Below are 19,439 nucleotides of genomic sequence, written 5' to 3'. Positions count from 1 at the left end.
TCTTGTTTTATATAAAAGAGAAAATAAATGATGGAGAGTAAATCTCTGTTGTAAATCTTAAGGTCTTTAAGCATGGAGATTGTGAAACTTAGAGATTACTAATACTTTCTATTACATATGTTTTTCTTCTTGGTATTCATTACAAAAAGCCTGTGTTTCTTATTCTTCAGTCCACTAATGTCTTTGTTAGCTATTTGTAAACAAACTGAACTTTGTTGAACTCAAAGCACATTTCCTGCGTAGTGCAGTAGGGGGTCAAAGGGCAGACAAGGTCAAGGAAATAGTGTGTATGTAGTTTTATGACTCATGCACAATTCATGACCCTCTCTGTGACACCACTTGGTCAGTTTCACAGACGTCCACTGAGGGCCACGGTATCCTGTATTCAGCTTTAATTGGACAAAACGGTGATGACAGCAGGCATCTTTAAATCACACATTTAAAATTCAGTCTCCAGTCTTTTACATTAGTATGAATCTAACATGTGTTGTAAGATTAGGTTTGATTAGGTCAGGTTGTCTTTGTTTTCCTCACAGTCAAAACAGGTTCTTGCTTCATGCCCAAAACGGCTATCACAATAACAAATTTGGGCTCAAATTCAACTTTCAACCCTTTTCACAGAACAGTAAAAACATCTGACAGCATTGCTGTTGTGTTTGTTTTGGGAATGATCAAAAATGAGCGTCAGTATTTGGCAACAGATTATTTCAGTTCATTCTTAATCAGCACAGACACTGAAGTATGACCCAGGACTTCATGGGAAACAGTTCTCATGCTAATTGACTGGACTCATAAATTGTAAATCAAATCGACATTAACAAAAACAGCTCAGACTGAAATAATAAATACACATACACGTCTTCATTAAAATATCTACAAATTTTATGCTCTTGTAAAACTTACATTAGGTCAGTATTTAAAGTTATTAACTACTAACCACTATATCGATCATATTTGACACTAAATCACTTATAATTTTAAGATTTTAGATAGATAGATCGATAGATCAACAGGTAGAAATATATATTCTTTTCTGCTTGTTAGCGTATAAATAAAGACATTTCATAAACCAATGTATGCTATTGAGACTATGAGCCACATATTTTTACTGCAATTTTACTGTATGCATATGGTACACTTTAACTAAAACTACATGACATAGAACATTTCCTCTCCTAAGTGATGATCCATGAAAAAATACAAACAGGATTTTTTACAAAGAATTTTAAACGGTGAGTCTTTCACCATGTACAGAAGTCATCATACTCAGTGGCATGACCACTGATTATTATCAGAGATATAAAAACACAACCAGCATACATTATTCAGCCTCTGTGCATTAACGTGCACCTCCAGAAGTTTAACTGACAAGTGTAATAAATCAAGTCAGGACCTTCCCGCTGAACCACATCCAAAAAAATGGATCAGGCTAGAACGCTAATTCCCCACCAACCTCTGTATAAATACTGAGGGGGAGGAGGCAGAGGAGCACAGTGGGTGAGGAAGGGTGAGGAGGAGTGAGGCTGGGTGATGAGGGATGGTCAGGAATTCACCAGAAAGAGCGGGGAGAGTTTGACAAAGATTATAGGAGAGATGATTGATTGACTTGGATGAATTTTATGAGTCAAAGAAAAATATGAAACTCAGGATTCTACTGAAAAGTCCCTCTGTTTAAAATGTTAACCTCAGTGGATCCACAACATAAAAGCATTTTTACAGTCATCCTGGGCCTTAATAACATAAGTTCAGCCAAAATATAATCTAATTTTTGGCAATCAATAAGTTTAAGAAAAGAAGAGAGAAGATAACCAGTGCACAGGGGGGAGAAAAAGAAACGGGAGGAGAGGAAATGAGTAAAGGGAAAGGGCAACTTATTATGAGGATGTTGGGTACAAGCCAGTGAGCCTAATAACTACAAGACATTCAACAGGAAGGTCAAAATCTCACCTGCTCCGTCTCTGTAAGCTGCCGGGGTTAGAAATGCCAAAAAGTCAGCTAATGATAAGGGAACTTTAAGCGTGGGGGAGTAAACTTTCTGATGTAGAAAATGAACAGTGTGCTGCAGTGATAAATGAGGTGGTGGTACTGGATGGCCTGTGAACATGGGAGAAACCATTAACAGTGACATTAAATTTTTTATCCACTCATCCTTTCAGATATATGCCCTCTATAGCGCTTAATTTCTGTCTAGTCTAAATGCCATCACTTACCGTCGATCTGCCTGATGTGGCAAAGGCCATGAGTGTCTAAGGCAGCGCGCTAACACAAGTGCCTTATAAAATGAAATGGATGGAAGAATGCATTCAGGAAACACAACTCCTTGCATGCTTTTACTGACTGAGACGTGAGCGTTTATTTTTTATCAGAATCTGATATTTTTTTGCATTTATTTGTATGATTTTAATCACGTTTGCTTTATAGTCATGATTAGGTTACTGTCTTGTGATTCATGTTTAATCAAGCTAACTGTATGTTTGTTTTGTGCGTTTTAAAAGGTAATTTCCTAGTTAAAAATGTTTTATATGGGCAATATAAAATACTTTTGAGTAGTTTTAACAGAAACATTACATGTAAAGAGTTACTCAGGGATAGAGTTGAGTGCTATTTAGTTTGTCTTTCTTGCTGTTGATCTGATTATGCAAAAACTAACAGGATGAATTTCATGAAACTTGCCGGAGGTGAAGCATGGACGAGGGGAGAGCCCATGAAAATTTAATGCAGATCTGGATCTCTTTCCTTAAAAGTACAAAATAGGGCAGCGGCCTTGACAGAGGATGCGTTCTCCAACTACCCTGTACTTGATTATTTTTTTCCCTCACACATCTCTAAAAAGGACAACAGGCCAAGAGTTTAAATGAGACAATTTTAATCGGAAATCAGTTTAATAATGCGCAAAACAAAACCAGATGATTCACGTCTCTCTTTGTTGGCTGAGCATTAATCTTTAATAACTCAGGAGGCTTTTCCAGCACTCCAACTCAAACCAAGCACACAAACTCATCAGGATCATGCTATCATTGAATGCCTGGATTTTGCTCGACTGTGATAGACAGATTATTTAATTAGTAATGTTTGCCCTTTTTTGCAAACGCTAACAAAAGATGAATTTGTTGAAATGTCTCCTGTTTATAAGAGTAAGAAAGCATGAAGAAAGTATGAAAGTATCCTTTAACAAATGGAAGTTTATTTTTCACATAGCTACCCAAAGGTTAGCAATAGCTTAAAACATAGATACATAAACACACATAACGTTACACAGACATTTGGCGATATCCAACTTCTGAATTTGCTTTAGTTAGTCAAAATGAATGTAATGCATATAAACATCTCTTGTGAAAGGCTTTAAAAAACACGAACATCACCCCCCATCTGAAAATAATTTATTAGCTCAAAACTATGAAAAATTTAAGTTTTTTGGGTCGTACATTGTTACCAAATAGAAACTACATGTAAGAGGTATATGATATAATTATAATATAAATTACAAAACAAGCACATATCTTTAATATAACCTGAGTACAATGAAAGAAAAGCATTAAAGTTATTTTGGTAGTTATTCCTAACAGTTTCCTCCACAGTGTTAATATAGTTGTTCTGGGTAAAAGTGGGAAATATTTAGTTGGTATATTCCGGGCCTTATTCCCACGATAGTCACCACAAACAGAGTTAGCTGAAAATTGCCTTGCTCAAATAAACCATACCAACTAAATGCCACCCACATGCCCCTTAAATCAAAACAGTTAAACCCTGGAAAAAAAACTAAAATGGATGTGAACATTAAACAGACTTAAAAAGGAGGCTAGTAAACACATATTTGAGCCTCTGTGTCATGACATACTTCCTAATCAGTTAAATGAAGTCTGGCTTTGTTTTGCTTTACTGTGCACTGACTTGGAATATAAAGACCACAGCTGTCACTCAACCCTAAACTGCCAGGGCCAGTCTCAGTAAGTGATGTGACTGCAGGCTGAAGTACAAACAGACAGGCGAGGTCTGACACCTGCTGGAGAAGACGATCAATGCAGGAGTTCGTGGTTAGCCCATCGTGGAAGTACATTTTTTAGAATTCAAACAATGGGAACTACTAAATGCTACAACGCTGCCCTGAGCCCTAAAACACACAACTATCTAACTGTGTGGATGCCTCAAAGGCAACCTCTTTCCAGCAGAAATTCTGCTGATTCACCTCTTTTCAGCACAAGGTTCTGCTTCTTTACTCTTTTCAGCAGAAATTCTACTGATTCACCTCTTTTCTGCAGAATTTTCAGTTTTTCACCTCTTTTCAGCAGAATTTTAAGCCTTTTCACCACCTATCAGCACAAATCTCAGCATCTTCTGCTCATTTCACCAGAATTGTCAGTCTCTCCATATCTTTTTGTCTTGAGAATCAGTTTGGCTCAGTGAGATGAGTATCTGCCTTGAGACCAGAAGGCCCCGGTTCGAATCCAGCTCATAGCAACATTTCTTTTTACCTCTTTTCAGTACAAATTTCTGCTTCTTCACCTTTTTTTCAGCAGAATTTTCAGTTTCTTCACCGCCATACAATTTTTGCAACTTTTCATCTTTTTCAGCTATTTTCAGCAGACAGCTTCAGCGTTACGGCATCCACACAGCATTTTCGCAGGAAATGCAAATTTTTCTAGTTAATGTATTAGGACAGCAGCGTTTGCATGAAGTCCTTGTTTGACAGTGCAAACTATCCACCATGTTTCAAATACCAATAATTTCTTGTTTAATTCGATATAGCACGTTACTATATTTCCTGAGAACTAATATGCAAAAAGATTTCTAGAAAGATCATTCAAAGAAGTCAAATTCTCAAAAAGTTCATGTGGCAGATCGTCTCATCAAAGAGAAAGAAAAACTGTTTTAATTGGATCCTTGGCTAATTGCATGATAGCTCCCATGGCGCTGCACGGTGAAGTGAAGCATAAGAAGAATGCTGTCTTTGTTGCGTTTTTGCTGGCTTTGGCTCTGAAAACACTTTGGAACCATTCTGCCGTGGATCCTGACAGTTTGTGGAAACAGATTTTAGTTTAGTCTAATTGGAGTGTCGTGTTGTACTGTACTACCGTCCTCGAAACACGCAAAGCCAGGAGTGACAATACGTATAACAGACAACAAGATAAGGAAATCAGTGTCCCTAATTTTGGATTTTGTCTGAAACGTCGCCTAATTGCCACTCCTAGTGCTGCTCTGTCTTTGCTTGACTGCAGGACTGGAGCCGGTTGTCTGGGCAGGTGCCCTGCGTCTGATCAAAAGTACCACAGCAGCACAGGATCACAGTCATCAAGCCTCTAAAAATACCCAGCTCTGTGCCGACCACCTTGCCAAGCTATATTCACCTCGAAGGATGTTGAAACATATTTATGTTTTCCTTTTTTCCCCACTCCTCCTGTAGACTTCCTCACCCCCACTGCATGGGGCATCCTAGGCTATCACCATCCCAGCACAGCCTGAACTTCTCACCACCATCTGGATTCAAATAAAATACTTATGTAATCTGACACCTGTTCTCTGTAACACTAGAACTCATTAGATTCTGTACCTATACCTCAGAAGCACTAAATGTTCATTAACCATTGAATGTGCAGTGCTCCTCCGTTTCTGCCCCATTGTTATGGTGCCTGCTTTCAAAAAGCAGACATGGTAACAGGAAAAACACTCGTTTAACTTTTAACAACCAGTGGGTGGCGCCATGCATCTTTTACATACAGTCTATGACGTGAACATATCTTTACAGATTTAATTAAAAGTAAGATGGAATTTCTAATTTGCTAATTATTGAGAGAGCGTGATAAAGAGAGGAGAAAGTCAACAATTTCCTCTCTTTATATTATAAAAAAAGGATTATCTTTGACTTTTGAAGGTAAGGAAGGAGTCTCAGAACTTTGCCACTATTTCTGTGACTTTTTATGGTCTAAATGCTTACAAATTAAAGCTAAATGGATAACAAAATGCAATTTGAAACACGTGCAATATTATATAGTAAAAACTGTGAAGCACCTTTTGTATAATAATCATCCTTCCGCAAAGGAGCTATATATATTCTGCTATAAATTACCATGCTTTCACTGCACTGCACATTTAAAAGTTACTTCATTTGCTTAATTGCTTTGCTTCCTCTTTCAGTGGTGGAAGCTTGAATCGTATAAGCTCACTGGTTCTGGGTCATCACCCAGAGCTTATTACAAACAGTATAAAGGGATCAGCATCTCCCTCCCCTCAGTGTCCCCCAGAAACCTGAACAGAATAATGAGCAGTAATCAGGGGAGTAGCAGAGAGGCAGAAGAGGGGGTCTCCAACTCAAGGGCTGACAAAGAAGGGGGGTTCTCCACAAAGACTCAGTCAAGCTGTTGCAGTCACATGGGCAGAGTTTTTTTCAATAAACCAATGAAAAGAGTTTTACAGCACAGCCTCGAGTCCTTGTTTTGGATGCCAGTGGCAGCAACATGAGTGAATCTGCACAAGACATAGTGCAGACGGCAGTGAGCCTCCACCTGAACGGCACCGCAGCTTTGGAACAGCAAGACGAGAACATGGACTCCGACCTGTTTGGTATGTAACGTTCTTCTGTTAATTTCTCAGAACTCTTATCATACAGTTTAACTGTTTTCCCCTTTGCTTTCTGCCACCCAGATATCAAAGTGTTTAACGTTGTGATGATTACTTTGGCCTTTTGTATACTTGCCATCACTGGCTTGTACTGCATTGCCGTCTGCCACAACCGTTCCAGGTGAGGCTAATGGACTAAAGCATGTTTACAGATATGTGCAACTCCTAGCTTAATGGAGGTAACAGCTGAATGAAACTGTATATTTGTTTAAATTAAAACTGATAATCTTAAAGAGTGACCAAAGTAAAGTTACATGTCAGTGTAATTGCTACTGCTTTGTTCAACAGACAGTCAAAAAGAGCACAATTATACGAGAGCGCAGTGACCCGAGGCGAGCCGCAGAACCCCGTGGCAGTCAAAGCAGTGAAGAGATCAACGAGTTTCATCAACCCTCTCACCTTCTTCAGGAAACCAGAGGCACCAAAGGACAACTCCAGGATCTATTACATCTACAGTAACCCGCTGCCCGTAGGAGGGAAGGACGAAGATGAGGAGGGGGCCAGTAAACCCAGTGGGGTACCAGAGGCGCAACAGGTGCTGTCATTGTCTCACTCGTTTCAAGAGTTCGCCAGTGATCCCAAAAGTGGCGTCGTCCTGGACCCTCCCATATTTTACATGCAGCTTTAGAGGGTGGGAAACAGTTCTAACAAGATTAGCTAGAGGCACCTGACTCAGTCTGAAAGGTTTGAAGTTTGACACCTCCAACTATGTACAAACTACATCAGGGCACTACATCAGTTGTACGACCTAGATTCAGTCGTCTGAGATACACTCCTCAGGACTACTACTACTGTAGATTTCTTTTGCTCCAAAAGAGTCTGAATAATGTATTCCACATGTTTCATGAACATTCGGTATATGGTAATAGTTCATCAGAAGCTGTTATTTCCCCTCACAAAAAACAGTAATCATTTAAACTGCTTTTCACTCATCTTTAATAAAACTGCTGATGAAATGTGCTTTACAAAAGAAGCTGGGTGTGAGACTTGGAGAAACATGAGAAAATACAAACGATTATCACTGCAGAGCAATCAACAGTAATCCTGGGCAAAATGATTCGTTTGCACAAGAGTTGGTCCTCAGATGATCGGCTGGGTCTCTCTGATCAGCCAATCCAATGCCTCCTGCCTACCCTGCCTCTCCAACTCTGCTCCAACCACCTCCCGACACTTCCTGTGGTACTCATTCACCCAGTCCCGCTGCAGGAGAGGAGAGCCAAGAGTCAAACCACATATACACGGCATAATGTAATACAGGATTTCAATAACATTGTAAGCTGAGAATGTTCATATTCTTCCTACAGAATAAAAAGCTGATAATACTGGATGTGCAGAATTTGACGTTTTTACCACATACATATATAGATTTTTGTAATCCGAGTACCAAAGCCTTACCTCCTTCTGAGTGAGAAGCTCCGTATTCATCATTTTCACTTGGATGGGAACCAGAGTGAGAGGCTCAAATGTCAGACTACCCCTGTTTCTGTAGTTGTACTGCACATACACACAGAAAAACGAAAACATCATTAATTCATATCATTATTTTGCTACAATGAAAGTAAAGAACATCTTAATGCTTATAGTGATTATAGATATTTAGAGAATGTGTAAAAAAATGTGTTTGATCCACTGCATTTCTGAACATCCATTTGACCTGTTTTAACACCTACTTTGGGCTTAGCTGGTACAACAAGGACCACATTTTCCAGACGAATGCCAAAAGATCCATCTTCATAGTATCCAGGTTCTACAAAAAAACAACACACACAAATTATATACATCTACCAAAGCTCAGTTGGCTATTTGCATATTTTTTAAAAAGATTTCCTTTGAATCTCTAGAAAAACTACAGATTCCTCTTTAAACTTGTGCACTACTTGGATAAGCAGATATCTCCAGAGGAGATGCAATGATGTAGCAGTTTTTGACTGAAAAAAAATAGAAGGTTAATGGAAAAAGTCAATTAATTATTGACTTTTGTTTCATTTCCAGTGCACTCGTGGTAGTTATTGTTTTAGCTCTTTCCTGAAATTGCTGCTGGGGTTTCTCTGAATAAATGGACATTTATTAATAGAACAACCGCTCTGTAAACACCGTAAATGCAACCGATTCTTGATTTTATGATCCATTACATACAGTAGATCATACCATCACTGACAATCATGCCGGCCTCCAGCGGTTCATCTGCAAAGGTTTTGTAGCTGATGCCGCAGGGCCCCTCGTGAACGTTGAGGAAACAGCCCACCCCGTGACCTGTACCGTGGAGGTAGTCCAGCCCAGACTCCCACAGGGCTGCACGGGCAAACGAATCCAAGAGGTGGCCTGGTAAAGGAATAGAAGTTTGGATTGTTTTCTACATTTCAACACAAAAATTCAAAGGTCTTTTACTTCTGTGCTTGTGCATGCCAGAAAGAGTGTATTATCATAAAATACTGGTGGCAGCCAGTGGGAACTCTTAGCCTCCTAGTAGAAGCACCTAAGGTATGAATTTTGAAATCCTTGTTTTCCTGTTAAGATTTTCAGAAAACTTGACCTTTGACCTCTAACCTTGAGATCAAGTTCAGTGATATTTAAACTTATTTGAGATTTTTAACAGATGCACCTATGGCATCAATTTAACCTTCCATGTCGCCTGGCAGGGTGACAGCTCATGGCTTTTTACGCAATATACATGATTGTTCTCTTCCTTTAGCGTAACACAGTTCAAGATCACATTAAAGAAGCTTGATTGTCACTCATAAACAAAGTGTTTATCTTGTAGAAATAAAGCATCTGCATTCCTGAATAGACAGAACAAGTACTAATCACTGTGAGTCATCTAGACCTTTGTTTGTCATTTTGGTGTAAAATCGTCATTTTTAACATCAGTGTACTGAAAACAACATCAGCATAGTCTTAAGGACAGAGCTGACTGCTGCACCTTTTGTTCCATTGGGGAAAATGGCGGCACTGACAGCTATGTGTCCCTTCAGTACGTAGGTAAAGCATTCCTAGGAGGAAAAGAACACACATATTACAAAGATGCATATAACAGTTATTATAAATTAAACAGTACTGAGTCAACCTAAGCATAATTCAATTCAATTAACCGGTGACAGGATTATTTTAAGCAATCACCCAAACTTACCTTCTCAAAAGCAGACGGTGTCCCGAAGTGCATGGTGCGTGTGACGTCTGTTGTTCCATCGCTGCAAAACACAGAAGAAAGACGTAAAGAGGTAACTGATTATCGTAAAGACATCTGCTCTGCAGTACTTAAAAACAATCTTACTTACACGTATTGAGCTCCAGAGTCGATGAGATAAACTTCATTTACGGTGAGGGTCCTGTTGGTTTCAGGCAGTGGTCTACAAGCAAAAAATAATAATAAATCACAGATAGAAGCTAAAATATTAACAACTATGAATTAACAAAAATGACACAAATACAGTTTTTATTCACCAACTGACCTGTAATGTATGATCGCTCCATGTGGACCAACACTGGAGATTGTTGGGAAACTGAGACCCACAAAATCTTTCTGCTGACTGAAAAAAAGACCAAGAAAAGGGTAAGCATTAATGACAGTCATCATTATATCATGAGACATATTGTAAACGAACAAAAGAATATACTGAGGCCTGTTTCTGTTTCTTGATGACAGCTTTGGTTTCAAACGGTAGTCACATGGAATAGTTTTTAATTACTAGTTAAGTGTTGACTGACAAATTTCTTCTTTCTAATGTGTTTGAGATCATCAGGTTTTTTGTTACACAGCAAACAGCAACATTTTAATCAATAACAACTTCTCCACCTGCTTCCAGCGCTTCCTACTTGCACCTCGGTGGGAGGTTTATATGAAACACTGTTTGCCATATTTGCACTGTTTTTGCTTACTATAGAAAAGGCAATTGTGCCATTTATTAGTTTTGATGTCTTCTACACTGCAAAAAGCATTTTTTAAAGAAATATGAGACTTTCGCTTTTTTTTCCTGCAGAAGGGATAAAAATATTGCAAAAGCTTAAGCGGATTAATATCAGAATTTCAGTACACTTTGTTTTCCTCCTATGTCCAGTAGAGGGAGCTGTGACCAGTCTGTGCTCTGCACACCTTTACTCTGTTTGCAAGTTTAGACAGAGGGCTTCAAACAAAAAGCACACAAAACACAACAGAAATAAAAAGCAAAACAAAAGGCTCACAAAACAAATACACCAAACCCTCACAGAACACAAGAAACGTTATTTTTGGGAGACAATAAAGTGACGGACCAACCACGGAAGTGATGAGCTCACAGTAAACATCTAACTTTTATCTACACCATTACATTAATCTTGTGATTACAGCACACATTTTCTCCCTCGCAAAACCTCCGCTTCTTTTTAGTATGTCACAGTGCAAACCTTCACATTTTTGGGCAATTTCGTTTTTTCCTTAGTGTTCCTTTAGTGCGCTTTTGCAGCATTTTTCTATTTCTTGCTGTTTTCTTACATTGGTTTGATCTCTCACGGCCACCGTAAGTTTGCATCAGTAGAGGCTCACTAACAACATTCAGTGAAGGTGCATCTGTTTTGCGTACTATATGGGTTAGGGGATAATCTACAATAAAGGAGTTCATTAATGCAATTTTTTTCCACAACCATCTCATTAAAAAAACCCAAAAAACCCAAAATGTTTAGTGTAAATTTTGCCCATATTTAAACATGACTTGTCTTGTTTTGAAAGGGCTTCATATTGTGATTAGATTTTACTTTTCCATAATATTGGCATTTATAGGAAAGGATGAAGAATTAAGAGAAGTGAAAGGAGTTTAGATTTTAGTTTAGCTTGTAATTAAAACAGAATTGGCTCAGTTTCAGATAAGTGACAATAACTGATCTTAATCCATCCATGTGATGGTAGACAGAGCCTCCTCTTTCTGTTAAAGAAAGGTTTGTGCTCTATTTTTACTTTACCATTTAATTAAAAACTCTTTCATTTGCACAGAGTTACACTTGAGGGAGGATGCAGATTGGAACTGGACCAGCGTCTCTTAAAGACATCCTTTCCGAGAAAGAAGACGTTGAAGCTAAACTGGATGAGCTTGATCAACGTAATTTAAACAAAAAGCAAAACAAAACACACCTACGTAATTCTTCTGCCTTATCAGCAGCAGATATCTCAGTCACAGTGCCTTTTGGAATCTGTAAAATAACAAAACCAACACTTGTGAAATTTAACAAGGAGACAATGAGGAACAGTTTGCAGCTAATAACAAAAGAGCATCCAACCGCAGCCTTCCTACACTCACATTGAAAAAAAGAATTGCAAAAAAAACGTGTGTTTCCTGGAAGATAAGTAAGTGAATTGTACTATTAATCAAAAATACTGTGAAAACCTATATTATAGAGGGTCTTTACCTCACAATATAAAGCAACCTTGAGGCTGTTGCTGTCATCAGGCGGTATATGAATTGAAATTAACCGAACTGAATTGAAAATTCCAGAAGTGTATGAATGAAAATAAAAACAAACAACAACAAAAAAAAACCCTTTCTTTCAAGCCCAGGTAATACTCTTCATTCACAGACTGAGGAATTTATTCTGTGTCTGTGCACAGAAAAATAATGACGATACCTCCTTTTCCAACCAAGCGAAGAATTCACAAAGGGCCACTGCATCCTTGATCTGTTGGTTAAAGCACAATCAAACGGTTTATAAAAATATTATAGCCATAATAATATGTTGTACACTACATATTTCAAAGGTCAATGATTCTTACATGGGCCATTTTCATGCCTTGAATCTCTGTGGCATTTTTCACAGCTTTGGCGAGACAGAGTGGAGTGTAGGGAATTGGAGTTCGGTGAGTCTAAAAATAAAAATTAAAAACCCATCAGGAGAAAACATTACATTAAAAAAAAATGCATCTCTTTTACCACTTTTAAATATATTTATACTAAATGAAAAATATTTATTGTGTTTTGCTGTATTTTTATGAATGTAAAGAACCAGTTTCATATAGGCTAGAGCAGATTCATGTTACATATTAAGAGTTGTTAGTTTTGCTAAAGTTACAGTGTATTTTTCAAGTTTTACTTGCTAATGCAGCTGAGAAAATGAGTATTTCTACCAGACACTTAAACGTCTGTAATCTTATAGGTCTCTGTCCTCTGAGAATTTGAAACAGCATATTTTCAAAAATCTGACCCAGTAATTTGAGAATGTGTTGTCTGATAGGCACAAGGAAACAGACAGTGAAATCTGACAGACAACATCTCAACTGTAAAAAAAAAATAAAAATCTGCCATTTACAAATAACTACTGAGTCACAAAGTCTTCAGGTATGCCATCAACCACTATTTAAAGCAGACACTACTTCTTCATACTTGTGTAAACGGATACGGGCTAGATACAGTCCAGTTTGTTTTGTTTTTTTATCTTCATTATCTTCTTTTGTGAACACCAGAAGTCAACTATTAGCCTCTAAACATGAACCATTTATATATACAGTGAGGAAAGTGCTGAATTTACGAGATGAAAGTGCTTCACAGAATGTCAAGGACAAGACTGTAGACCTGCTTGAGGCTGGAACTGTTGGTACGATTATTCAGAAGTGGACGACATACAAAATGACCATCAACCACGCTCTGTCTGGAGCTCCATGCAAGACCTTGCCTCAGGGGGTGAGGATGATTATAACAAAGGTGCATGGCAAGGATGTCTTACTGCAGTGCCTGGCAACAAGGATTTCTCCACCAAGTACTAAGTTGTGTTTTGCTTGAGGATTGAATACTTATTCCACTAGCTGACACGAAAATCAATTTATAACTTTTATGTAACGTGTTTGTTTTGGATTTGCTGTCGATATTCTGTCTCTTCCTGTTCAGATGAAACTACCACATGAACTACAGCATGTTCATTTCTTCATAAGTGAGCAAACTTACAAATTTAGCAGTGAATAAAGTAATGATTTCCCTCTTGATTAATCATTTCTCTCACCTTAGGAATGACCTGTGTGAGAGCACAACTGGCTTTATCGCAGATCCACACTTTGTCCTTCGGGCCAAGTGCAGCACAGATGGCCTGGAGCTCAGTGTAGACTGACTCATACGGAAAAGTCTGGATGCTCAGCTCAGGTTTGCTAGGGGAGTCCAGCTGCAGATGCTCTCTGACTGCAGGGTTAGAAAGACGCTTGAGGTCCACAAAAAACCTGCAGAGAGAAAAGGGTTGTTGAGTGAAAAAGTGAAATGCACAGGAGGAAACCCTGTTCCTCTGGCTTTGGGAGGTGTAATCGTGCCCTCGACTAGGTACTCCATACATACAGTGTACATATCGTAATACATATAGTATAGAATCTGTTAGCATACAATTATTTTTTAGATGTTTTAAGTGCATTGTGCAGTATAATTTATTAGCACTAACAGATGTGATTGCACCAAACACAATGTAAATGCACAATAAACTTTTCTCCCAAATTGTACAACTACTATCTAAGTTTTACAGTAAAGCACTGTTTGTTCAAATTCATAATTACTGATGCATCATACTGGCCATCACCTTATTGTATTCATTCCCACAATGGTATATGCAAAGAAAACTGGGTTGTACTCAATGTCTGCCCCACGAAGGTTGAAAAGCCCTGAGAAAACAAAACAATAAGACAGACAGATTTAAAAATTAAACCAAACAAAAGAAAAAAAGAAACAAACTATTCTTCATTCTATTATGATGCATCACATAGCAATGAATACTTTAATTCTCATGAAACAATGACTCAGTATGAAGTGGGTGGTGTAAAATATCATTGTTATTATTAAACTGTCATTCATCCTTACAGGTTTCATCCCTATAATCTACAACTATAATCAGCTGGTTGAAGCCATCCAGCTTAAATGCTACCTGATGACGATCAAAATAAGTCTTCAGCTAATAAACAGGACAATCAGAAACAAGAGCAAATGAAGCACAGTGAACACAGAGGCCCTCGAATCTAGAGGGACACTCGCACATGTGTCCTCGTGTATCAAAAGTGCCCACAGTGATATTTAAATTATGCAGAGTGAAGATCTTAACTGAACTGCACTCAGAAGCAGGATAGGAAAACTTAACCGTACAGGCAATCTCATCCAGTGCTGTTGCAACAAACCAGGTGATCTTCCTCTCTGACATCTTGGCTCGCAGCGCTGTGATCTTGTCTTGCCAGGAAATACCTACACAAAGCAGAATTAACACAAGAAGACAAGTTTGTTTCATTTGAGGCCCGTACATCTAGCTACTGAAAACTGGAAACGTGATTAAAAGGGTACAGTCGCTATTAAACCTGTGTCCAGATTATGAGCATCAGTGTTAACTGCAATATTTTCTGCACAGTATTATAGTGCAAGTGGGATTTCTAAAAATATTACACAATTTGTTTCAGACAAACACCTAATTAGCTACTATTAAAATAAAAAAAGACTACATGTAAAATGGTTTTAATGCTATTTAATTGCACTAACCAGTGTAGTCTAATCCCAGGCTGCGGAGTTGTGTGCTTGGTCTTTCTGGTCGGTCCGGCCAGACGGCATCGATAAGGTTATCCTGCACTGCTACCAACGAGTGGCCAGCACTGGACAGAGCCTTGAACATGTTCTTCCATTGGTCTGAAACACAACAGCAGATTTCGTAACATGCACAAATACCAAATAAAAAACAGAGTGTTACGTCATGGAGGCAAAAGTGTCACACTCTGCAGTAATCCCAGCAGATCAGCTGATCTAAATACTCGCCAGCATTCATACAAAGCTACAAATCCAACCGGCTAATCTCATATAGGCCATGCTGCTTAAGTCGTTTTAGCCTACGTACAGTTGTTGTCCATTTGCAAGCTGCTTGGCAACCCACATCCACCCATACTTGTCCTTTCATTCTGTTTCTGACAATTCAGATAACTTCACTTATCTCCATGTGGGCATTAGATAATATCTTATCTGTTGTCAACCATGCATGCTGTTCTATAGTGTGCTGTTAATACAAATTTGAAGTTAAAAATAAATGACCATCAATGTAAACAATATTCTTCTGATTATACAGATCCTAACAGAATTGTAATTTATTACCAGAAAAAAAAGAAGCAGTAACGGCTGATTTGTGGGTCTGAAGTAGAGACACTGCAGGATGCCTGACTCTACAACACAACGCAAGTGTATTTGTCTGAGAGCTTACGAATTCCTCCATTTTTTGTGCAATGCAAGTTAAAATCTAATAAGATGAGTTGGAAATGTTCAAATCACACTAGCTCTATATTCATGTGATTTTAGCAAGACATGCACCCTTGTTGCATAGTGCAATATTTCTGTTTACCTGCTGCAGCATGAGCAGTTTTCCAAGTAAAGCTTGCAATGCTAATTCACTGAACTAACATGAATATGATGCTGTAGCCTACCAGCAGCAATGATCCAAGGATCTACTCCCACTTTTGAGTTCTCAGGAAGAACACTGATCAGCCAGTCTTCCTGTGAGGGTGTCTCCTTCAGCCCTGTATATGATTATTAAAATCAGTTTATGACACCTTCAAGACATGCAAATGTATAATATAAATTACTCATACCAATGTGAAACACAGAATACTTAAATGTATGTGCGTCCACACTCAGTGCAGACACATAGTTTCTAAACTCAAGTTTTTCCAGTCTTAAATTAGGAAAAAAAAACAGTCTGACTTATTGTCTAGCTGTGATTCAAGCCTTATTACTCATGCTGTGACAGATCTTAATGTCCATGTTGTGCCTGTGCAGCTGCTCCATTAGAGAGTCTCAAACTTTAGAAGCACATACAGTTAACTATACCTTTTAAAATGAGAAAAAAAACAACGATCAGTTAGTGTTTCTACTTTGTGTAAATTACTGAGAGATATTTTTTCATCACTCAAACACCAAGGTGGACATTACCCATCTTCATGAGGGTCCAGTTGTTGTCCATCTGCTGGCTTGCTTGCAGGAAGTATCGGCCATCAGTCCACATTGCAGCATGCTGCTCTGTAACGATGGCTGTGCCTGAATGGCAAAGTATGCAAGAAATTTTGTTCAGCACTTTCTTTTGGCAACTTGGTTTTATTTGTACACTAAGCATATCTATTCATTTCTCAGAAGCAACATATAAGGTTTATACCTCTGAGATGACAGCAGTGAATAAGCAGCCTGAGAAAGACTGAATTCTTCTTCTCTTGTGTAAAACTGTGGTTATGTCACGGCAGAAGGCTAGATTTCCAGTGTTTTATTACATTAAAAAACCACCTTCCTTGAAAGTTCACAGCCTTTAATGTGAAAGAAAACTACTTTGCAACATGAGACTATGTGCATAGTGTTTTTTTTGTTCTGCTTTACCCTTAACAAACTAGCTTAACAAGCTGAGTTATCAAATGTTCCAGACTATTTACAGCGAAAATGATTGATAACACCCACACTTGCACTGGGAATCATGTACAAGCAATACAAACCTGCAGAGCCGTCGAATCCAGAGATGAATTCACGTCTGCAGTCACACGGTGCAATGTATTCACTCTGAAAGTCACAGGGACACAGGAGAAATCAGCTTCATTAACAATCACTGTGAAGTGGCCATCCACCCAACAAACATTTTAATTGCCACCAGTCCTGTGCATGAAGAAGAAAAGGGCAGGGTTAGGAAGTGTAATGAGCAAAGAGCTACAATCAGTTGCAAAGGTCACACAAGACCATGAAAAGTGAATTAAGAAGTGAATTGAGTTCACAGTGAGAAGGGAAATTAGAGGAGTGAGAGAAGTAAGAGGAGCAGCTGAGAGATTTTCCATGTGTCTTGCTCACGGGTCATGTAAACATATTAATTGTAGTAAATGCGATTTGATTTACCTGATGTGCATCTCCAGATGGGATTATGTAGGCCTGTATAGGCTCAGAGAAGTATTTACAGTTCTTCATTGCCTGACGGAGCTGCCTGAGCAGTTCTCCAGTTATCTTTGGAGACATGGCCTTTTCTGAATGGCAAAGGAGATATGTTTGAAAGAAGTCAAGAGAAAACATTAAAATTAAAAAAAAAAAAAAATTCTACCTGCACAAAACCTTTACACTGGTATTCTTAAACATATTTTTAAGTGCTACCACAGACCAACAACAGCCTAACACCAAGGTCTGAATGAAAACATACATAGTTTAAAAAAAAAAAAAAAAAAAAAAGGAATCTCAAAATGCATAGGTACATCTGTTAGGCTCTAATTTCTCGTCAAAGCACCGATCAGTGTCCAAAAACACTGATCTCAAGCACTGACACACCAGTACTCAATAGGTAAACAGATATGCTGGTACAATTCCAAAACACAGATGTGGTTCTTTAGAGATTACCTGACTTTTCGGATGGCATGTTGAACTCAGAAGACTGAAACTCAACAGACTGACGACAACCTACCCAACTATTCACGTGGAGCTCAAAGTCACAGGCCACACCTGGACCTTTATTCTGCTGCAGTATGCTGAATAAGCAACTGTTACTGAAGTCAGAGTTAAATATTAAAAGAATAAGATGGCTGGATTGAGGTGGCATTTGTGTGACCCTTTGCACTACAATAATCACCTACAGCAGTGGAATCCCCCATCACGCTCCACATTCAATGTGAGGCTGTGTAAAAAGAGTCCACAAACCGACCAATCAGGTAGCAGTATTCTGCATTGATGAGGTCTCCTATTGGCTAGAAGCTCAGCGTGCGGTTGTTGTTTACAAGTTGACATGAAATCAATCAGCTGCATTCAGTATCTGAACCACTAGCTAGTTAATTTTCTCAATAAAACCCAATTATTGTATCTGACTGTGTTTTTAAAAAGTAATAAAACAGACAAACGCAGAGTCTGTGGCCGAGTTTTCCATTGAGGCATCACTTTTTTCCCCCTGAAAAGGCCAAACAGAACAAACAAATAACTAATTCATTCCGAGTATCGGCGATGGATTTACTTGTGGGTGTGGTAGCACACCAGTGGAATACTAGGAAAGTTGCTAGCTAATTATCCAGCTTTACAGCTGAAAGGAAGCGCTTTTCTCGCCGCTTTCATAACAGACAAAATACTACAGGCGTGGGCGGACTGGTTTTCCTCATTTTGAAAACAGTCCACAGCCTTCTGTACTCGCTCTGAGCCGCCTTGAAACAAAACGCTAGCATTTCAATCCGCAGCTAGCGACCATAAAACGGTAAAGTAGCCCCCCACATGCAGCCAGTGAAATGCTGAATACACACCCGGTGGTTTCGCCTTGAAAATGCAACACTCAGATTTAAAATCGAAGCACTCTTTTAACCAGCTCGGACCTTGTGTTAATTTACAAAACAGGAGGCTGCCATTTCGTTGTTGACGTTTGCGGTCACGTGACTGTGGCTTCTTCCAGTAGACGTAGCGGGATCCAGACTCGCCTCTTCCTCTGTGAATAATTCATGCACTCTCTACTGCAAACACATAAACGAAATACCATTTCATTAATATTTAAGACCGAGTCTACGCAGTAGATCTCTGAGAGTGCGAAAAGAAGCAAAGTATGTAAAGTAAGTGAAAGGCTACATGTGAGACAACTGAATCCAGCACACAAATATGCACGACATAGTTGATCAGCCTGCATCTAATATATCATCAGCTCACGTCATTTCATTTCAATCCCTTTGGTTTTAAGTTGTGGCTTTAACATGTGTATTTCTTTATTGCTAGTTTTAAAGATTTCTATTTCCGTTAGGGATTTAAATTTATCGATCTTTATCATTTTTCATATCTTTGTACAAGAAAGTTGAATGTTGAATAAAAGAGTGCGCACAGGGTGGAGTGTTTGCAGATGAATCTCAGGGGTGATTTGTGACTGAAGAAGAAAGAGTGATA

The 19,439-nt window shown here is 38.6% G+C and overlaps 2 protein-coding genes across 3 annotated transcripts; one reads left to right on the top strand and one right to left on the bottom strand.

Annotated features, from left to right (window-relative positions):
- The first annotated feature begins 6,323 nt into the window (after nucleotides 1–6,323).
- si:dkey-246e1.3 lies at nucleotides 6,324–7,410 on the top strand. The gene is made up of 3 exons (XM_039613956.1): nucleotides 6,324–6,558; nucleotides 6,640–6,736; nucleotides 6,904–7,410. The coding sequence occupies exons 1-3, from the start codon at nucleotides 6,453–6,455 to the stop codon at nucleotides 7,241–7,243; spliced, it is 543 nt and encodes a 180-aa protein (XP_039469890.1). The 5' UTR covers nucleotides 6,324–6,452; the 3' UTR covers nucleotides 7,244–7,410.
- A 124-nt stretch (nucleotides 7,411–7,534) lies between these two features.
- Nucleotides 7,535–18,970, bottom strand: xpnpep1 (X-prolyl aminopeptidase (aminopeptidase P) 1, soluble). Of its 2 annotated transcripts, none has more exons than XM_039613955.1 (20): nucleotides 18,815–18,970; nucleotides 17,442–17,566; nucleotides 17,051–17,114; nucleotides 16,503–16,607; nucleotides 15,998–16,090; nucleotides 15,072–15,215; nucleotides 14,688–14,783; nucleotides 14,131–14,212; nucleotides 13,573–13,783; nucleotides 12,353–12,442; nucleotides 12,208–12,258; nucleotides 11,717–11,775; nucleotides 10,065–10,142; nucleotides 9,891–9,962; nucleotides 9,743–9,803; nucleotides 9,536–9,605; nucleotides 8,764–8,937; nucleotides 8,286–8,362; nucleotides 8,011–8,109; nucleotides 7,535–7,815 (listed from the first exon to the last, which is right to left on the bottom strand). In XM_039613955.1, exons 2-20 carry the CDS (start codon nucleotides 17,556–17,558, stop codon nucleotides 7,696–7,698), a joined length of 1,863 nt encoding a protein of 620 aa, XP_039469889.1. In that variant the 5' UTR covers nucleotides 17,559–17,566; nucleotides 18,815–18,970; the 3' UTR covers nucleotides 7,535–7,695. The 2 variants fall into 2 exon arrangements, with proteins under 2 accessions (XP_039469889.1, XP_039469888.1); XM_039613954.1 differs by lacking the exon at nucleotides 18,815–18,970 and adding an exon at nucleotides 17,931–18,190.
- Nucleotides 18,971–19,439: the final 469 nt, after the last annotated feature.

Source organism: Oreochromis aureus, linkage group 6 (assembly GCF_013358895.1).
Source record: "Oreochromis aureus strain Israel breed Guangdong linkage group 6, ZZ_aureus, whole genome shotgun sequence".
NCBI lineage: Eukaryota > Metazoa > Chordata > Actinopteri > Cichliformes > Cichlidae > Oreochromis > Oreochromis aureus.
This window is presented reverse-complemented; position numbering and strand designations above follow the sequence as displayed.